Source organism: Corythoichthys intestinalis, chromosome 16, assembly GCF_030265065.1.
Source record: "Corythoichthys intestinalis isolate RoL2023-P3 chromosome 16, ASM3026506v1, whole genome shotgun sequence".
In the NCBI taxonomy this organism is placed as follows: Eukaryota; Metazoa; Chordata; class Actinopteri; order Syngnathiformes; family Syngnathidae; genus Corythoichthys; species Corythoichthys intestinalis.
This window is the reverse complement of record NC_080410.1, coordinates 13,074,294-13,095,637: the sequence shown is the minus strand read 5'-3', so window position 1 is coordinate 13,095,637 and position 21,344 is coordinate 13,074,294. Positions and strand designations below refer to the sequence as shown.

Sequence of the window (21,344 nt, the reverse complement as noted above, 5' to 3'; positions counted from 1 at the left end):
CAAACGACTAATTCAATCTCATCACAGATTAAGATTCAAAATGTTAAGGTACAAGTAAACACCTCATAAATGCAAATAAATGCAAAAGATTTATAAAATAGCTGGCTAGATCCAAGAGCTAAACTGGTCTTTAGCTCACTAACCTGGTGGGAAAGTCTGTGCCACTGAGATTAATAAAAAAATCCCATTTCACATCCGGCATAGCGACGAAGTCCTCCATGACGCGGAGGTACGCCTTTAGCAGACCGACACCACCCCAGATGGTCACCATTCTCCAGGGCGTCACACGCACATTTGGGTACTGCTCGGCTATTTTGAGGACCTCCCGATGCATGTAGTCTGACCTCTGGAAGTATTCAGAGCACCACATCAGATCATAACGTGGGGTGTGTTTTTGCGATGAGCACACTATTGATCCATTTTGGCTACATTCAGACCGCAGTTGTTAATACACAAATTCATTTTTTTTTTTTTGGTCATATCTGAGAATTTTGTTTGACCGTACTGACTACCCCGCAACTCCCTGCCGCCACTGTAAATAGTATCATTTGTCTATAAAATTATTATTATTATAATTATTATCATACGTACACCTCTGCAAAACAAAACATAACAAACATAAAGAGAAAAAAAGTAATATAGATCAACTTACAATAAAGTATAACTTTATTTAACAGTTTTGTTTGTAACCGAAAAGAAAGTACATCAATTTGCCTGATTAAAGAAAAAAAAAAAAAAAAAAAAAACGCACATCCAAACTATTAAAATATACCCAAGGTACATTTTTAACCATTTGATACTGAAAAAAATATATAATAAAATCAATATATAATAATAAATTCAAATTGATTAGCAACTCATGAGGACAATATGTCAAACAATTTGACTGAAAAATCATAAATAGAACAAAAATGACAGTACCATTGGGGAGAGGGACAGTTTTTATTTTTGCTGCAGGCAGTATCGGCTCCTTTGCTATGGTGTGGGGTTATTTTGGACTGGGCAACTTGGTATGCGACCTTTTATGATGCTAACACTGACAAAGCAGGACGATTGTTAGCAATATTCAGCACGTTTTTGCTGGGAAAAAAAAAAAAATCAAGTGGCTGCAGCTTATCAATGTGATTGGGGTCTAATGTCTTTACGTGCTGTCTTAATTGATTTGGCTTCTTGCTGTCCGTTGCAAACATTTTTTACATACAGTGAACTAGGCAGGTTGAGTTGAGCTACATGGCTTTGGAGTCAAGCTAGTGCACCTTCCTTCCCAACATGAGGCAGCATGGCAGCAATTTCTGAGGTTATGTAAAAGCTCTCTCGATAAACCGCTGTGTTTTGTAAGCCACGTGCTAAGGGTCCAAATTTCCTGCATCAACGTCTTCTGCTAAGTCTAACATGTCAGTTATTAAATCCCGAGAAAGCTCATACAGAACCTCAGCAATCGCTGCCATGTTGGGAAGGAGCACTATCTTGACTCCAGAGCCATGTAGCCTGACTCGCTCAACGCAAACCCCGCCTAGTTCACGCCCACCCACAGAGTTTGATGAGCCAATAAAGCCGATACAATTATTTCAGATGGCCACAAGGCGAACAAGAGTGCAAGAATTAAATAGATAAAAAGTAAAACAAATAAAGATTTGCTCAAGCTAGGCGGTAGCGGTACATAGCCTTAGTTTGACTGTCCCTCCACTGCACACCTCCGTTTCTGCCGTCCTCCTGTTATTTAGTACCTCACTCTGTTACTGATGCAATTACCGCATGAATTCAAATTTTGGAGACTTGAGAGTTTAGATCGCCGCCACATTCTGAAAAATGTGGCCCAGATATGATTTAAGTCCTCATACAGAAGTGGCCTGGGTCGGATCAGAAATTATCCGCTTCTATGCGACTCGTCCCATTCAAACCGTCAAGACGGTCGCACTACAATCGGATTAAAAATCGGAATTGGGTCACTTCAATCTACGGTGTGAATCATAGCTTTTGAAGCCGAAATTACATGAGGATACATTAACGGAATTCATTGGAAAAAGCAGCAGCTTGTTTCCAAATCGACACATTGAACACACATAATTAAAGTATCTGGTGTGATGAACAGTTTAAAGAAATTACTCATTTGGGGTCACGAATTGATGGGTAAGAATAATTTTTTATTTACCAAGCTACAAATATATGTCTCAGAGCGCAATCAGCAGCATGTTTGCCTTTTGAATTCCAACAGCTTGTGATGGTGCCGTTCACTAAATCCAGCTGCTAAGAATAACATCACTTTATTCTAATCCCCTCAACCTTGCTGTCAGACGTGTAGGATAAATGCAACCTACATAATGCCAGTGGAAAGGTAAACACATTTTTGATCTCAGTGTAGCCAAGGCCAAGTCAGAGCGACACCAAGTCATACTGGAAAACTAGACCAGGGAAACCCTTCTCTATTTTGTGCTGCTTTGTAGCCCACTAAAGACTTCACTCTTCTTACCTGATCTACATGGATGTAGTAGAAGTGATCAGAGTGGTATATTGCTTTTAAGATACGCTTGACTTGTCGTACAGCGCGGCCGTGGACCATTATGACAAAAGCTATCCGGACAGGGTTTTCTTCATCGGCCAGGCTGTTGTCCAGCTCGACGTCAAGTGCCTCCTCGGGACTTGACGAATCTATTGAAGGAGGACACAAAATAAGGCTTGTGACTTTGAGATATAAAATGGAAAAAAACAACAACTACGTGACATATTAAACGATGGTCATGTTTTATCAGGAGCACGTAACTATATTCATTGTGCTCAAAGTGCTTTGGTTGGCTGCCATTTTGCAAAATGATGTTGTGTACAGCTTTATATTTTGTCAAATAAAGAGCATACCCAGACAGATAAACCTTAACAATCATCCATCCAACCATTTTTAAGTACTTCTGCGGGTTGATCTTAGGCTATTAGGCTGGGTAAAATTTGAATTGGTTGCCAGTCCACTATAGCACAGTTTATCTTTTGGAACTCCACTATATTGCAGATGTTAAAGCATTTCTACTGTATGCAGTCAGGTCCAAATGTAGAGTTGTATATTTTGATGTTTCAATACAGTATAAAATTTTAGGGATATCCCCGATTCAATCACGTGATCAGAAATTGGAAAATTTTTGAGAGGATCTGAATTGGGTGAAAAGGATCGTGTTTTTAATCTAAAAGAAACTTATTGTGCTGGCTAGAATCGCCAGTGTTTAAAAGCCATGACATTTTACAGTACTTTACTGCCACCTTTTGGTCATAATCATTCATTGCATCCAGCAGCGTGTGACGCGGTTTGGAACAGTCTCGTTCACTTGCACAGTACACAGCCTGTTGGTCGCATTGACGCTGTTGAGTGCTTTCTGTTACTGTACGTTTATGCCTTGGAAACTATATAAGTATTTTACATCTATACCAACCTGTTAATAAGCTGCATATCTGTGTTTATGGGGAAGAGCTATATGAACGAAATTTGTTCATTAGCCCTGCTGTATGGAAGCTAACCTATACTGTACATATAGCTTGTAGCTCAAGTGAAGCGTAGCGTCTACATGGTATTTGTATACTGGCATGTATTGTCCAGTTCTGGTGAATGCATGCATGTTTCTTTGTTACAGTTTCACAATCCTAAACAAATTACTTCACATAAAAACAAGAAAAGACAAAGCCTTGTGTTTTATTGGATGACATTCAGTGTTCGCTGGCTGCCAGGCAAAGCGCAAGAAAACGCACCATTTAGGGCTGTACACTTTTGTATTTTTTTTGGGGGGGGGGGGGGGGCTAAAAAGTAACAAAATAATACAGAAATACAATGGCCTTGTCAAAAGCAGCAAAAAAAATATGTTTGACTCTCCACTTTCCCCCCCCCCCCCCCCCTTTTCTCCCGGTATTGGATCGGGAGTCCGTATCGGCAGATCGGTTGCAAAAATATGCGATCAGGACATCGCAATAAAATATACTGTATGACTGATTTGTTAACTGGGACTGACAAGCAAACACTATTTATCAAAGATAAGTATTCATTCATACAAGTGTGCAAGTGAGAAGCGGCACAAAGGAAAAGTTTAGAATGCGCATTTTTACATACTCAAGTGTGTTTAAAACGTTTGAGAGGAGGGTAAGGGTTAGGATTGTTTCACTCTTCGTGAGTGAGTCTAGAACAGAACCCCTGCATTCAAAGTTCACAACATCCACTTAATTAAATTCAATATGCTTGGCTGCCCATGCCCACACTGAAGACAGACAACAGACCCTGACAGAAATACTTTGGAATGTTTAGTATCAGTAATTTTTGTAAAAGCATTAGTAAGTAACAAATACCGTAGTGTTGTACCTATACCATTTTTGGGCTCCAGATGCCGACAACCAGCTGTGTGGTATCGGCCGATGCAGAGACTTTAAAAACTATATATATGTACCGACAAATTAGTGGTTTAGATTTAACACCCTGTAAAGTCTTGTAAATTACTAGCATTACAAAAAGAAACTACTGTTGGGAAGGCCCGCCTTGATCAGATTGTTGCTGCTATTCAAATCTTACAGTTTTGTTTGTTGAAATTTTTAAGATGTTATAATTGTTACAATTATTTACTTGTTTTAATTTTATAAACTCAAAGTGTGATTTATTTGAAATATCCCCCAAAATGGTGACTTTTACTTTTTTTAATACTGGAAATGAACTGAACCAAAAACTTCATATGACGAACAGAACCCAAACGAGATTTTAGTGTACCGTCGCACCCTTATTTATCACATACAAAATTTTCCAGATATAGGTGTAAAGTGTGGAGGGTTCTCACTGATAGGAGGGCAGAATCGTGGCAAGGCATGTGGTAAGAGCACCCCGGCCTCATGCAGGCACACAATGTCGGCGATCTCCTGTCGACACTGATTGGTGACTGCACGGCGTAAAGCAGACCAGGCATCCTTGTTCATGATGGTACATTTGGGCTCAAAACCAATGCCGGAAGCTTGCTGTGCCCCATCTACGCTGCCTGGGTCCCCTGGAAACGCAGCACCACCACCTTTGATATCATTTAAGTTACTAGATGGGTCATGAGGTGCCCCTCCGTCCAAGGCTGTCCCCGTTTGGCCCTGCTCGAGGGGATTCTTCGGAATGATGCCTGGCTTTCCTTGTAGTTGGCTGGTCCCCAGTCTTGGTGCGCTGGTTGCTGTGTCCCCCTTCCTTTCCAGCCTGCTGCTCCATAAGCCCCTGTAACTCTTAGGCCATTGGCTGTGTCTCGCAAAAATTGTGGCATCATTCAACAAGTCCTGGCTGTTGTCAGGCAGTTTCGATCTTCTAGTTTTTTTCTATGAAGAGAAACAAAGTTACTTAAACTAAGGCAAGTGAAATATACAAAATCCAGATTTGTTCGCTAAAACACAGAGAACTATTAATTAGGTATGCCCCGATCCGATCATGTGTTTGGAAATCGGGCCAATAGCCCCATTTTTCAGAGGATTGGAATTGGGTGACAAGGATCGGATTTTCAATTAAAATATATATTTATGTTTTTCTGCTTCATGCTCGTACAGCTTCTTACTCTCCCTCCTGTTGTTTTTCTTGGTCAGTAGTGCAACTGGAGTTTGCTACAAAGTTAAAGATGATTGACAGGTTTGTAGCTTTGATCTAGCGAGTGAAGTTTATATAGCTCTACGATCAAAGGCACAAATGTGTTATTCATTGTTTTGTCAATATTCGTTGTCTAGAGGCTGTTCTGGGCAGCGTAAGTGGCAAAGCGTGAGTGAATTTGAGTGCACTCACTCATATGAATTATATGAACGAAATGGCGAGTGATTAAAAGTCTGGCGTTAAAAGTGATGCAATGAAAAATGTTAATGTGCCTAGATTTTGTAATGGTGAACCTTAAGAATAAAGTTAGGCGCACCAGTTCAATCAATGCTAAAAGTAAGTGTGGAGCCTTGGCAATTACAGTATATCATAATGCTAATTTTTTCCAGTATCATTCAGGCCTAATATACTGTATATATTTAAATTTTTAAAGGGTATTAAAACACTAAGGGGCTTTGAGATATCAATAGAACCGTTATGTGGCAAGATAACAAATATTAATAAAGTTAACAAAAAAATAAATTATATTCATGAGGAATTATCGAAAATAGATCGAAAATTACGAACATTTCCGAAAGTATTCCGGAAACAGCCGAATGGGGCGGAGGCGTCACAACAAGGAAACAAAAGGTCGAGGCAGGTGCCATCGTTGTTTATCGATGAGAGAGTTGCGTTCGTGTTTTATCAAAAAATCGCTAAAATGGTTCAAACCTGTCATGCTATGTGGTGTACAAATAGCCATTTGTCGCAATGTAGTACCCATGAGTTCCCGAATGCGAGAAAAAGAGCTGGACTGTGCAGACAATGAGTAAAGTTCGTCCGTGCTAAGAGGGCTAATCTTGCACGGTTTTGTGTGGTGCGCATTTTACACCTTATTTTTTACTTATTTACTTATTTTTACACCTGAAAGCTATTCGAACTATGGACAAATGAAATCAGGTTTTTTCTAAGAAACTGCTGCTGAAAGCAGATGCGGTGCCCACCATACACGCGCAGCCACCTATATGTCCCGAGATTTCAAGAAAGAGGATGATGACTGGCTCTGATGAGACCACCCCACCACTCCAGGCAAAGCAAAGGAGGGAAATGGCCAGAGTGAGTACTCTTTTATAATAAAAAAACATGTCACGCATTGGATATAGGACTGGACACATGTATAAATTATCGCTCGTAAAATATATAGAACAAATCCTCTAATCCCATTCATATTTGTGTCGGTTGGCAGAGCGAAAACCGATGATAGCACAATAAATGATAATTATTCTCTACATTATTTTATTTTGCGGCCACGGTGTATCAGCTTCACAAAAAGAAATGCAAAACAAACCATTCGGTGTTTCCCACACGAGCTGTTGTTGCCGGTGTTTCATCAGTGTGATTGCTCCCCTCAATGATCCTTTCATTAGGCTGCATTGGCTTTCGTTTGGGCTCAAACTGATAACCCAAAACACCAAAGAAAGGTTCATACCTCTCCTTGTCACCATTAGAAGAATGTTCGTTACGTCAGATTCGTCACTGCAACTAGAAACAAAATTGTCCGCCATCATCGCCGCCATTCAGTACTAAGCACTGAGCCGGTTGTTTCCTTGTAGTGACGTCACGCACACAATATGCTATATTTCCGGGATCTCGGGGGCGGGTTGTTTTAGCTTGACAATTGATCCAAATTTCTATCATTTTCTTGGTGTTGCGATGTGTGTAATTACACGAAGTGGCATGATATGAATCCAAAAGGCATGTGTTTAGGGATAAATGATGGAATATTAGCATTTCCCCAGGTGTTGTCATACCCTTAAAGGGTTAAAAAGTAACAAAATAATCCAGAAATACAATGGCCTTGTCAAAAGAAACAAAAATATATACGTTTTATACCCCGCAATACGGCCGTAAAAAGAGGAAGAGGTCATCTCTACTATCAATCACAGGTTTTGATGATGCCAATAAACCTAAAAAGTCCAAATAAGACTGACAAAAAAATAATAATTACTTTGTTGATTTTTCAAGATATTTTGGTAAATAGGCACAAACATTGAAAGACATAAACCCAATGAATCACTGCAGAAAACTTGGCTACCCCCTGAGGCAAAGATGGCTAGGGGGAAAAACATACGCTGGTGACATGTTCACACACATTCCACATAAGCATGGAAACAGCATGCAGACCTCAAAAATTTTTACAGTTTGAAAACAATAGTGAATTCCACATTCCGGCAGGCTTACAAAGGCAACGTAGTCATATACACAAAGAATACATTTTGCCTTTAGGATCAATAACCTACTATCACACGAAGCATTCAAAAATAGAAAAGCACCCTTTGGAAAGATAAAATAAATCCGGACAACTTGCCACTCCGCTCTGGCACACTCACATACGCAGCACAGAATATCCTTCTAAATATGTGCTATAGATGTGTTCGGAGAGGAAGAAAGACGGCAAACAAATGGGCTGAGACTTTTGTGTTTCTGTCAGTTGATGTGGCAAAGACCAAGCTGCCTAGCCTGCCACAGCTGGTGGGCCTTCTGCCCAAAGATGACAGCAGTAGGCAAGAGACCAGAGCTGTGTGGTGAGACGGGGCGCGCAAACATACACTAGTCTGCCAGTAAACTATCTGCCAACAAATACAACATGGTGACAAACACATACAATCACAAACTCTATCTAAAATCCATCACAGCAGTAGAAAGTAACATAGAAGAGCATTACTGCCTGATAAAAAAGGTCACAAGAAATTTCCACCTGAAGAGTCTACGATGATTAAGAGGAAGATAAAGACCACAAGTGGAAATGTAATCATTTAAGTACACTGATATTGCCTTTGGCTTGACGCTGTATTACTGTGTACAAGCCAGAAAGGCTTACTGGTATTTACCTTAACAACAAATAAACACCATTAATTGTGACATACTTTCCAGTAGAGCTGGGAATCTTTGGGCACCTAACGATTCGATTACGATTCAGAGGCTCCGATTCGATTATAAAATGATTATTGATGCACCCCCCTCCTTTTTTTTTTTTTTTTTTTTTTAAAATGTTTTGTACATTAGTTCCAAAATTGTTCAAAAATACTCTCAGGCTAAACCAAACTACTATTTCAGTATCAAGTTAACATATAGCAGTAAACAAATATACAAAAATAACAGTAAATAAAAAACTGCAGTCCCCATTCTGTATCAGCAGCTTTAAACTACATTCAATTAATTTAATGTTGTGAATCAACCGTTAAAGTTGTTAAAATTGCTCCCGTTATTCCATAATTTCCCTTTTTTCTACTTTCGACATGTGAAAGTTTTAAAACTATTTTAAAGATAGATTCAAGTCAAAATTTTACCGATTTGGGAGTATTTTAGATAAAAAGTTAATTACCGTAGATTCGCTTGGAAGGTTCGCTACAACAGCCTTGCAGGAAAGTGTACTGCTTTAAGATGGCGGCCGTTTACTAATGCCCGCATCTAGCTTTTTGTAGATGTGCTGCTAACGCTATCGAATCTATAATGCATCTAGTCCTATATAAATGATATCTACCGTAACATTTTGCGGATGTGCTTTTGTAGCAGCTTTTCGGCAGCAGTCAGGTATGTTGTTGCGTTTTTTATCTCGTGGCATGAGTTGAGCCAGAGCCGTGAGTTGAGCATTGGCATTACCAGAGGGGCCGGGTAATGAGAAGCATGATGTTTAGCTACTCTCGCTCCGTTCTTCATTGTGCCGAAGACCGCGTGGCGCGCTGTGTGTTGTACTTTCGCTTTACTTGGCATATTTCAATAATCGGAATTTGGATGTTTGTGAATCGTTCTCGAATCTTCCACGGCCGAATCGCGAATAATCTAAGAATCGGAAATTTTGCACACCTCTACTTTCCAGTAGTATGGCAATGATTAATCAATTAACTCTAGTAATTTGATTAGAAAAAAAAAAAGATTAGAATGAAATTTCGCTTCTTTGAGGATTCGTTTAATTAGAATGGCGTTGTTATGGTTTGCTTTGAAAGTGTTTGCATTTAGTTTTATTGATTTGAGAGTATACACTGCCCTCTAGTGGCAACAGTATATATGACATACCTTATATAACATGGCTGAATCCAGCTGCTCCCTGTTAAGACCAGCATATGGTAATTTTTTGTTTGATCTTATCTTTTTTATTATTGGTGCACGATAATTATCGGTCCGATAATAGGAATTATGATTAGGCCTGTCGCGATAACAAATTTTAGTGTGCGATAATTTATCTCTTAAATTATTGCGATATGCGATATTATTGCGCCTCCCCAATTATTATTTTTTTTTTAAAAACCAATTTCCAATAACACAGCGAGAATACAGTATATATGAATTGGTCAAGTACACCCATTTAAACGCGATAAATATTTACTCTTAAATTTAAAAATACTTTTTAAGAAATCACAACTAAAAACGATAGACCATGCCTCTTAGGTAAAAGACAACAACATTAATACCGCACAGAAGCACAGAATAAATAAAATGTGTTTTTCAAGGAAAAAAAGATAAAATTGCACTTAATAACTTAAGCATTTAGGCAAATGAAAACTTTTCCCCTCATAGCTTCCGCTATGGTGTTCCATGGGGATGCAACAATACAGTTAAGTCACAGTTCGGTACGATTTTCGATACGGGAGACACGAGTTTTGATCCGATTCAATACATTTAATGCTCTGAAAAAAAAGAAAACAATTTTTTTTTTTTTTTGTTTCGTTTTTTTGTTTTTTTTTTGTTTGTTTTTTTTGCTAAGGAGAAAAAATTAAATTGCCATCATATAAACATGCATTTTAGTGCATAATATTTATGTGCTTACTTCTAACTGATCTGAAGAAATTTTGTATAAAAGTGCTGAGAACAATCTTCACTGTTTGTAAAGTGAGGCAGGGCACACTGTTGATTGCTACAGCTCTCTTAGCAGCTAGGTTTACTACATGAGCAAGATATATCCTATTTGTAGTCCGAATCCATCTGTATCACGTACTGAAGTAACAATATTTGCAGCATTATCTATAGTCACTGGTATGGATTGATTTGGCCTTCTTAACTTCCATTCAGTCATGGTGGTTAATTATTCATCGATGTAGTATATGGACTACGTGTCCCATAATCACTCTGGGCTCATGTAGCCAATGGCATGGGACATAGCACATCTAGTCTGCTATTTCATATCTAGTGTGTGCACGCATAAAAAAGTTAGCAAACGCCACAGTCACGTCTGCTCATTACTGCACAACACCAGCATATGACAATCGACTTTCATAAACAGGACGAGTTTGAAGCACAGCGCTCTTAATTTGCCACTCAATGTTCATAATGTCAGCTGTCCGTTGTCAAAGCGAGGTTGTTCGTAGCAGCCAAGTCAGTAATGTTGTTTTGGCGGACTTCGTTGTAAATATCCGGACTTCGTTGTAAATATCCGGTGTTGTGCCGAAAAATAGCCGCCCCGTGTGAAAGGCCACCCCTGATGGGAGCGCCCACACATCAACAACACCGGCATGCCAGAGATGGTCCGCAGACAATCCGGAGCAATGAAGCGGCTGGTATAAGTTGAACAATATGATATAATGGGAACGATTGGCTCCGGCGCTATTTTTTGCCGGACCTGGAACGAAGATGCATTTTGCGTGGTAGGTAACAAGGAATCCGTACTTTGAACAGCATGTCTGCCGAACGCGCTCACGCACGTGCACGCGAGGCGATAAATCGCAGCGGAAAAATTACCGCCTTCATTTTTATTTATCGTGCGATAAATGGAATTATTGCATATTGCGACAGGCTTAATTATGATGTCATCCCGATAAATCCAATAACATTATTAATGGGACCGATAATATGTACTGTGCTGGCTTTACAGTTTACACACCAGTATGGGAAATCAGTTGACCATTTGCAGACTCTGTCAGAATAATTCGCTGCATCTATTTTTTGTTACAGTAGTTTGGTTCATTCACTTACACATTGCAGTGTCTAGCGGTAGCACTGACAATCGTGAATGCTTTCTGTTACGTTTCCGCCTCGGAAATATATGTCTATGTATTTTATGTTTACTATAACATATGGATGTTTTATATATGTTTACTTCTTAGGTGAAGGGTCATAGGTACAAAACTTCATATGTTGTTGTGTTATAGAAGCCAGCCAATGCTTTAGTAGCTCAAGCTAGTGCGCTATGCTATATGTATAATAGTTGTGTATATAAGTGTATTGTGCAGTTTGATGTATATTGAGTATTGAATATGTGTATTTTTCTGTTGTACTTTCACAATATTAAGACGAGTTTCTTCCCATAAAAGCAAGAAAAGACCAAGCCTTGTGGTTTATGGAAGTGCATTCATTCTTAGCTGGCTGTCGGGCAGTGCAGAAGTGAAACGCAGTGTTTTGTTGATGCCATTATGAAAAATCTAATGAGATCAAAGACAAATCTATGTTGAATCCACCACCAGTTTTTTTTTTTTTTTTTAACCTCCAGGTGTTCAAAAACTCAGGTTATAGATTTAAAAAATGATATATTTATTATTGGTTATCGGTATCGGCTTTGAGGAGCAGGAAGTTATCCATATCGGTTTCAAAGAATGGATATCGTGCACCTGCACCCCTATTTTTTATGCATTCGTAATTTAGTTTATAGGTATATTTAGCAGTTTTTTGTGGGAATATGTGTTTGAATGATTTGCAGAGAGCATAGTAAACAAACAAACAAACAAACAAACAAACAAAAAAACCTTAGGATTTTATAGCATTTAAGCCTGCGGGGTTTTGCTATGCAAGTTAGCCAATTGTTATGTTGTGCAGTACTTGGATCCCCGTTTGTTTTTAAATGAAAGTGCAATCCTGCATAGTTTGAAAAAACACTCAGGAATTTTATTTTGTAATCGCATTTAATGGTCTTTTGAAAGTGCAATCTTAGCAAGCCTTTGTTTTAGATCTCCTAAAATGTATTCTGCAAAGCATTAAATGTTTTTTATCGGATTACTCGATTATTCAAACTGAGTAGTTGAAAGATTGATCGATTACTAAAATAATTTGATAGCTGCAGCCCTACTTTCCAGTTTCCTGAGCAAATGTTCTCAAAATAAAGACAAGCATCCTAATGTAGCTAACATTTCAATTTTCCTTATCAGGCATTTGCACAGCTTTTAATTAGCACCATCATGTCAAAAAAGTATTGATTCAAAGCCAAGCCAGTCAGCCTCTTTGCTTTCCAATTAATGAGGAGAGGAGCCATATCAGCATCGCCACTCTCTAAAGCCGGCGTGTTAAGTTCTAGCCAAGACTGATAACGACCTTTCTGTCTTTTCAGTTCTTCCCCTCTCAAGAGAAGGCTTTTTTTAAATAAACATACTGTGACGACTTTGTGATATTTGGTCGGACTTAGATTTGATAAGCATGTCACAGCATAATTAGATTATGGAAAAAAGGCAAGTTTATGCAAAAACCAAAACGCCAGGAACGTTCCAGTTCAATTTACCTGCATGAGTGGGCAGGGATTAATATGAATTCCTAAGCCTGAAATATGAGTGTTTCAATGTCTTCCCGAATGCCGAGCATAATCTTGCTGCATGTATGTGCGATATGAAGCAATGTCAGATATTTGTTGAGCTGAGGAAAAGCAGCGGCCTAAGACCTTGAATGTGCATTCGTTCAAATTCCCCAGAATCCATGCACATCATTTGTCGGTAATCTTTTTAAGACACAAAGTTGCATACAATGTGTGAGCAAGCCAAACACCTCAATATAGCCAGTCTGACTGAATGTCTTCTTCTGGTGCATGTAACTTTTAACCTTTGTGCACCTGACCGCCAAAGCAAAAGGCCCAGGCAACAGCAGATAAACAGAATGAATTAACATCACTCCCACACTGTTAGAATATTTAACTGAAGTGCTGAACAGGATTCAACTGATGAGTCAAGCAATTAAATAAAAATATTTCTAAATGGGAATACCAATTAAGCATTGGGGAGTTATTAGTATAACAGGGCACTGACAAATGCTCGGACCTAAAGTGGAGAAATAGGACGACAACCCACAATTGGAAATTGAATCATTATCTCCCTCTTTCCTATTTTACTAAACACATGTTAGAAATGCATATTAGTCAAGTTCCCACATATTTTGACATTTTCAAACATTAAAAAGGAACTGCATGCATACAATGTACATGCAAACCATAAAATACTATTATGAGTTTGCTGTGTTTTTACTAATGTTTGCATTTAACAAGCACAACACTTTCTCTTAGCAAAAATGAATTCATTAGGCAGCGGACTGCTTTAATGAATATATTTAAAATTCTATTTTTTTTTTTTATATATCAGTTCATATTTATGACAAGAGTCAATAGGTGTAGCTTGACAACATTAACAAAGACAACAAAGAGTATAATCAAATTATGTGATAAAATTAATTATTATGATTTATATTTAAAAATTATTTTATATTTAAAAATTATTTCAGAATTATCTTATGTTTAAACATCCATTAAAGAAAGACAAAACGCTTGGCATAATTTTACTAACACCTAAGGGGTTCTTAAACAGGCGGTTACATCTAATTATGGGGTGGACAACAATTTCAGGGACACACCTAAATCACATACCGTATTATTCAGACTATAAGTCGCAGTTTTTTTGTTTTTTTTTAATAGTCTGGCTGGGGGTGCCACTTATACTCTGGAGCGACTTATGTTTGAAATTATTAACACATTATTATATCATTTCACATGTTATTTCTGTGTTTTGGAGTGACACTTATGGTCTGGTAAACTTGTTAGCATGTTCTTTATGCTATAGTTGTCTGAATAACTTAATAGCTATATTATGTTAACATACCGGCCGCGTTCGCATTTTGATGTTCATCCATCATGTAACATTATCATATTGTAAACTTATTCAGCATGTTGTTCTCAATTGTATTTTTTTTCTTTAAATTGCCTTTCAAGATAAATTCTGTTCTATGTGTTGGATTTTATCAAGTAAATTTCCGTCAAAAATGCGACTTACTGTATACTCCAGTGCGACTTACCCGGTATAGGGTTTTTTTTCCTCTTCATTGTGCATTTTTGGGCTGGTGCGACTGGTGCGACTTGTAGTCCGAAAAATACGTTACATGTATGTATGTGATTTGGGTGTGTTATATACTGTATATATAATTTTTTAATTTTTTTTAAACAGAGTAGAAAGGAATACAATTTTAAGAATGTTATTTTACTGTATGAGTGCAAATGTTTGTGCACTTATAATACTTCACTTGATCAATCTATTTTATTTTTATGAATGCTCAGTGATTTTGGACGGTGGAAACTAAAGGCACTTTAGAGATATTGACCACCTTATTGTGACTTAGCCGAAATGGAGCAATTAAACACTTTGCACATCTTCAGCAAGGCTTATGCTACGAAATTACTAAATCAACCATTAAAAAAAATAAAAAAATAAAATAAAGTAAAATCAACACATGAGTCGAGCATCCTCAATAGAAATTTCCAAGTGTACTGTACCAACTGCCTGAGAGACACCACATGACTACCCAAACACCATACTTGCAAAATGTTTAATCCAAGTGACAATTTGGCTCTTGACCAGATTAATTTTGTGTTTTCCTTTTACATAATTGAATTTGGAGAGTCCCACCAACAATACAGGTTAACATTTTGAGGTTCAACTGCACCCTTTTTCCACTACTGCAGGTTGGAATGTATAACATGCAAACAAGTATGACTTGCTTTAATTTTAGGTTTAAGGTAACATTTACGTGTCAATACATGAGAGAACCATTTTCCAGAAATGTGGCTCTCCCTGCTTATACCGGTCAAAAATGATAACCTGCCACACTACTACTGCCTCAAGGGAGGGAGTGAGGTGCAGGTGTTCTATTCCAATGATTCCCATATAGTCAAGTCTTTATCTAAGATCTTCAAACATTTAGAGATGTTCCAAATCTCAGTAATGTGAGCTACCACAAAATGTCCCCAAAAAGTCACAACTTTGTCAAGTTCAGCAAAATATATGGCGGAAAACACTCAGGTGACTTGAAGTTCCGCTCCGAGATCCCCAATTCGGCGTACTTTCAAAATTGTCCGATATGCATGTGTGATGCATCATTGGAAAGCTTAAAATCTAAATTTTCTGGGGGAAGAAATTTTTTGAACAGGAGGGCATTTTAAAAAAAAAAATTAAACAGCAAAACCCTATCTGGAGGTGAGAGCACGCGAGAGGAGAATTACAGACGCCATGACTTTAACAAGATATCATCGCGTACTTACCTTGTTTCGATCCAAAAACTCCATGTAGCATGTATTTATTTAAATGTATTTATTTATTTATTTTAACTAAATATTTGACATCAATTACCGGTAATGATTCTAAGCTAAAAATGACTTATTTATTCCGAATAATAAATAGGATTACCTTCTTTTTATGGCTAGGTTGAAACAAAAGCGGTCGCTCGACATCTGTGAACAGGGGTTTATAGGGTAAAACGGACAAATTAAAAATAGTTCGGGGACTTATTGCGCCATGAATCTGCAATGGCAGTATATAGACATATTGTTCTATCAAACACAACAGTTCTTTTGGCTTAAAATACAGCAGTTTTTTGTTTTGTTTTTTAAAGAGCGGTGCAAGAGCAGAAACTGCTTTTTCAGGCTTGCCTGTGTTTTCCGCCATATATTACTTTATATGTAAGACCTTGGGCTTTGGAAACACAGTGACATTATTGGAGTTGTTCAAATAGATGTTAGTTTAGTTCATGACTACTGTGTGCACTGTTTACATGCCCTTTCACTCTCACTCTCTTCTGGCATGGTGCAAGAGAAATACTGTATACCGAGTGTGATTTTGATTTCCTGTTTGGGCATAATAATTAGTATAGTAATCTATTTATTCCTATTCCTATTCTGACAGGATACATCCAAGACTGCGCACCAGCCAATTGCAGAGCACAAACAGACAAACAACTACACCTAGGGAAAAATAATATTTGTAGGTTTTTTTTTTTTTTTTTAACTTTACTAAGCCAAAAACACACATTAAGTATACAAAAATACAATTTCACACCATCAAAACGTAAAGCATACATCGCATACATGCAAAAAAAAAAAAAAAACGTCCAATGCAGTCATAAAATTTATCAATAAAAAAATAATTAACAGCAACTAATCACTGTTATGCATGCTTACCATGTGCGCCGCATATATGGCACTTATGAACAATGTGTAGCACCCCCCAAATATGCAGAGAAACTCTGTCTTGACGATATTTTAAGTACATCAGTCTTGCGGATGGAATGTTTGGACTCTGGAGTGTATGAAGAATTCATGTTTATAATGCTTGACCTTTTAAACGACATATAATGAGTGTTATCGTCCGTTATAGTAAGTTTGTTACTCGTCAATTTAAGTACTAAGTGCCTAACTAGTGCCAGACTAGGCTGGTTGAGTAGGAGCGAAGCCTCTTCTCAGCTAACCACAGCTAGCTCTGCTCTACCTCAAGTGACGTTGGCTAAGCTAGCCCTGAGCGGCTATTGGAGCTGCAAACAAGCCAAAGGGAATCCGTGTCATAGCGGTATACGAACGAGCGGACGGCTGCTCACCCCCGTCTCGCTGTCTTCCAGACTTTTCAGGCTCCACACGACCAGAGCTTGAACGAGGAGGATCATAAAAGCGACCGCAATCGCGAGTTTGTATCGTCGGAGGAGCTTCCGCACTCTAGCGGTGGCCACCATCTTTTCTTCGACTCTGTACTAACTTGAAATAGCGCGTGGATTGCGCATTAAAGCTGCGCGCACACGCGCTTGTTTTGCGCGCCCGTGACTCTTCATTTGGATGTTGCTCCTCCTCAACGTCCTCCCTCCTTTTTTGTACGCGTGTACGGTAATAAATAACACGTAAACGAAATTAATATTTCTTATTAAAATCAGGTCCTAATGTCCTGACGATATGATGTCCTAAAAAGTTGGCGCACACTCACTCTGAGGCTGAAAAGTAAGCTATTGGTGTAAAAAGAACAACAAAACAAAAAACACCAGTAAAAGTCGAAGAACTGAATGAATTTATTGTACTTCTACTCACAATCAGGGATATTTGACGTTTGTGTGAAATGAAAAGACAAGGCAAATTTATTTGCATATGCGGAATTTACGGGGGGGGGCATACCCCCGGTGGCTGAAAAGTGTAATTGCATGTAATTGACTTTCCTATAGACCCTACTCACCAACGTCACAGAATGACGTGTCGCTGTATCCGGCCGCCAGATTGTCCGTCATTGTTTATCCGTATTCTCAATGGTTTCAATTTGTCGTGCAATTTATAGTGCAATTCATGGAAGCCCCGGTGCTTTCAGACACTGTAAACTCATTGGATGCGTTGCATAAAAGGCGTTATGTGGAAAAGCTTCAGTCTATCCATTCGCCAGATCCATATTTGATGCCTAAATCGATATTTTTCGACCCGCTGTCTTCGCCCTCTCTGCCTGACATCTGCTACCCTGATATCTACAACTATCTTGTCCACACAAAATCAGCCTATTCTCACGAAAGTTTGAAATCTTTAAGAGCAGCACTCTAAGCAACATTACCCCGCGTGACCCTTTACTTCCAATTTTCTAAAATGGCGACAATCAAAAAAAAAAAAAAAAAAAAAAAGTTGACTGCGATGGCCGACGCTTCAAGGATAGGTGGATATTGGACTATTTCTTCAATAAAACACGCAACAACTGTGTCTGCCTCATTTGCAAAGAGACAGTCGCTGTTTTCAAAGAGTTCGATGTGACGTGATAATTATATTGATATATATATTACAAGACACGCTGACATGTACGACAACATTACAGGGAAGATACGCAGCGAGAAATTATAGCAACTTGAAGCTAGTTTGATTTCGCAGCAGTATTTCGCAAGAGCCCGAGTGTTGAAAGAGAATGCCACAAAGACGAGACTGTTGAAATTATGAATAAAAAAATAATAATAAAGCAAATGTGACACACAGAAGGGCTTGCTAAAATTTGTTTATAGTGTTCTATGTAAATCAGCCAAGGTAGCCCCCCGCATTTTTACCACACCAAATCTGGCCCCCTTTGCAAAAAGTTTGGACACACCTGTTTAACTGATGATCCGTAGACGAGGCCAGCTTTTTTCACTTGGTACCAGCTAAATATTATTCAAAATGTAATGATGGTGGAAGAAATAAGCATCTTGAATTTGAAAACTGTATGTTGTCGGCGATTAGCCTGGCAATGATCTTAACTGTGGTTGTCAGCCCAAAACCCTCTAAATATATATTAAATGCATCTTACCAGATATAAAATGACTACTACATAATCTGTGGTAATTGTTTGGAGCCCAGTTTTCTCGTCGAATTGCAGCAGTCCATCTCGCTCTCCTCTCCGGGTCTCTCGGAATACGGTAGAACTTCAAGTCTCTCCGTCCATCTTCTCTGTTATTACAACCAACCGCCACACACGCCTTCACCATTTTGATTATTAATGTTAACGAGCAGAAAAACACGCCATAATAGGAGGAATTTACGTAGCGGTAATGCGTCAACACGACGAGTTGACGGACAATATGGCGCGGAGGCGTGGTTGTGACGTCATGTGAGTAGGGTCTATAGACCCCATTCACGTGACGTCACAACTCCGCCCCCCTGACTGGTGCCGCCATATTGTCCGTCAGCTCATCGTGTTTACATATTACCACTACGTACGTTCCTCCTATTACTGCGTGTTTTTCTGCTTGTCTAAGGACTCACCGCCTAGTAAACGAACCCAAAAACCTTCCTGACAATCGTTAACATTGAATAATCAAAATGGTGAATGCATGTGTGGCGGTTGGTTGCAGTAACAGAGAAGATAAACAGTCATTTGCTGTGTGCCCATTGTTAAAAGGGCAAATCTCTAAAGCAGCACGGTTTGTTTATCGCAGTCCATGATGCGTTTGTGTCGACAGCCGTTAGACAGCGGCAGGGGCAGACTGGGACTAAAAAGCAGCCCTGGACTTTGACTCAGCCCAGCCCACAAGAATCGCTATACGAAAGGAAACACAGAGGGGTCCGGGGGCATGCCCCCCACCCCCACTTTTTTTTTACATTTTATTGTAAAATGCATCAATTTCATGCACTTTGAGAGAAAAATGAAGAAAATGTGTCTAAACTGTGACTGTCTGACTTGGGGCGCTCAAAGTACTGCAAGGCTGAACTGGAGTTGGATTCATTTTCTGTCCTAGCTCTATGATCAACCTGAATAAACAAATGAAAGAATTTATATTTCAAAGCAAGTTTTATGTATCCAATTGATTATAATATATCTCTATATATCCCTGTCTATAAAATGACTTCATTGTTTATGCCATAATTCAGTGGTCTCCAAACTATTTCACATAGGGCCGCAGTGGGCGCAGGATTTCATTCAAAAAAAAAAACAAGACAACACCTATGCACCAATCTGGTGTCTTACAAGTGTAATCAGTTGCTTGCAGTCAGGTGCTGATTGTTTTAGCTGAAACTTCATTGGTTAAACTGTCTGTACTCGATCGGTTGAAACAAAAACCAGGCTCACAGTGGCCCTTGAGGACCGGTTCGGAGACCCTTGCCATAATTAATCTTGCCATCCAAATAATAAATTTCAATGAAAATACAATAAATATTTCAAGACAAATCCTTTATACATAACCTTCATTGGAAAGTATTAACCAGAAAACAAAACAATATATGAATGATTAAAAATATACAGTATATCATATCACTTTAAATACCTAAACTTTAAAGTAAAACCATTCATTTTATTAATATTTTGTTATATTTCTTCTGAATTAATATTGCTGCTGCTTGTGCATACATTGTTTTACAGCTAAAATATTTTTTCTTAGGAGAGTGATAGTAGGACTAGCCTACTGTAAGTTGACACAATTGCAAACTGGTGCATGGACTAGCTGGCACTAACCCTTTAATTGTCATTTATTTCATTTAAAATGTAGCTACCTGGTGGATAACAATTTCCAGTATACCGAGCAAGTAACCCTCTTCATCCCTACTTATTTGCCCTGCGCTTGTCTGGGAAACTTCCACTAGTTTATCATTACCCCCCCTTCTTCTTTTCTCTCTCCCTGCACCAGCTGCACGTCAGAGTGGCTGCCGCTCCCACTCTCACCATCGCCAGGGGCTGGGCTGTTGTTACCCGATCTGGCCGTTGCAGCCAGATTGCTGCTTGCGAAAATATTTGTCAACTTATGACATTTTAATGCTTCGCTCTCCAGTTTCTTTAATTTTTTTCTCCCTAACCTTCTCCGCGCAACCCTTCTCTTTTCTTTTTTTGACACCCCCATCCATATTGGGCATTGACGCTCGTTGCTATTTTGCACAAGGAACCAATGAAGGCTACTCTTTGCTTTCTTCGTTCTTTTATCAGATTGGTGGTGAACAGCCAGGAGCATTGCTGCCACCTGTCAGATTGGATGCGAACTGTAGATAATCAGAGGATAGGGGGGATAATAACAGTGATGTATAATGCATGGCGGCCGCCGGTCGCCTAGGGCACCGGTCGTTCTGTGATCCTCCAGAACCCACAGATTACCAGTCCGCCCCTGGACAGCAGCGAAAACATCAATATGATGCCAACACAATCGCAGACATCATAAGACGGAGACTACGAAGCTCGTCGCCACGGTCGCACAGCAAGAGGGTGAGCACAACAACAGGTGTTGTGCCGAAAAATAGCCGCTCTGTGTGAAATGTCCCCCCTGACGGGAGCGCCCACATGGAAACGACTTTCTTGTACCGTGAATATGTATT

The 21,344-nt window shown here is 38.9% G+C and overlaps 1 protein-coding gene across 1 annotated transcript in view; it reads right to left on the bottom strand.

Moving 5' to 3' along the window:
- xylt2 (xylosyltransferase II) overlaps positions 1–17,376 on the bottom strand; it is a 29,619-nt gene extending 12,243 nt beyond the window's left edge. Inside the window, exons 1-4 of the mRNA XM_057817219.1 lie at positions 17,153–17,376; positions 4,797–5,307; positions 2,471–2,649; positions 144–346 (exon numbers count right to left, since the gene is read on the bottom strand). Coding sequence (XP_057673202.1) covers positions 144–346; positions 2,471–2,649; positions 4,797–5,307; positions 17,153–17,284 — 1,025 coding nt within the window. The 5' untranslated portion in view covers positions 17,285–17,376. The remainder of the gene's footprint in view (positions 1–143; positions 347–2,470; positions 2,650–4,796; positions 5,308–17,152) is intronic.
- Positions 17,377–21,344: the final 3,968 nt, after the last annotated feature.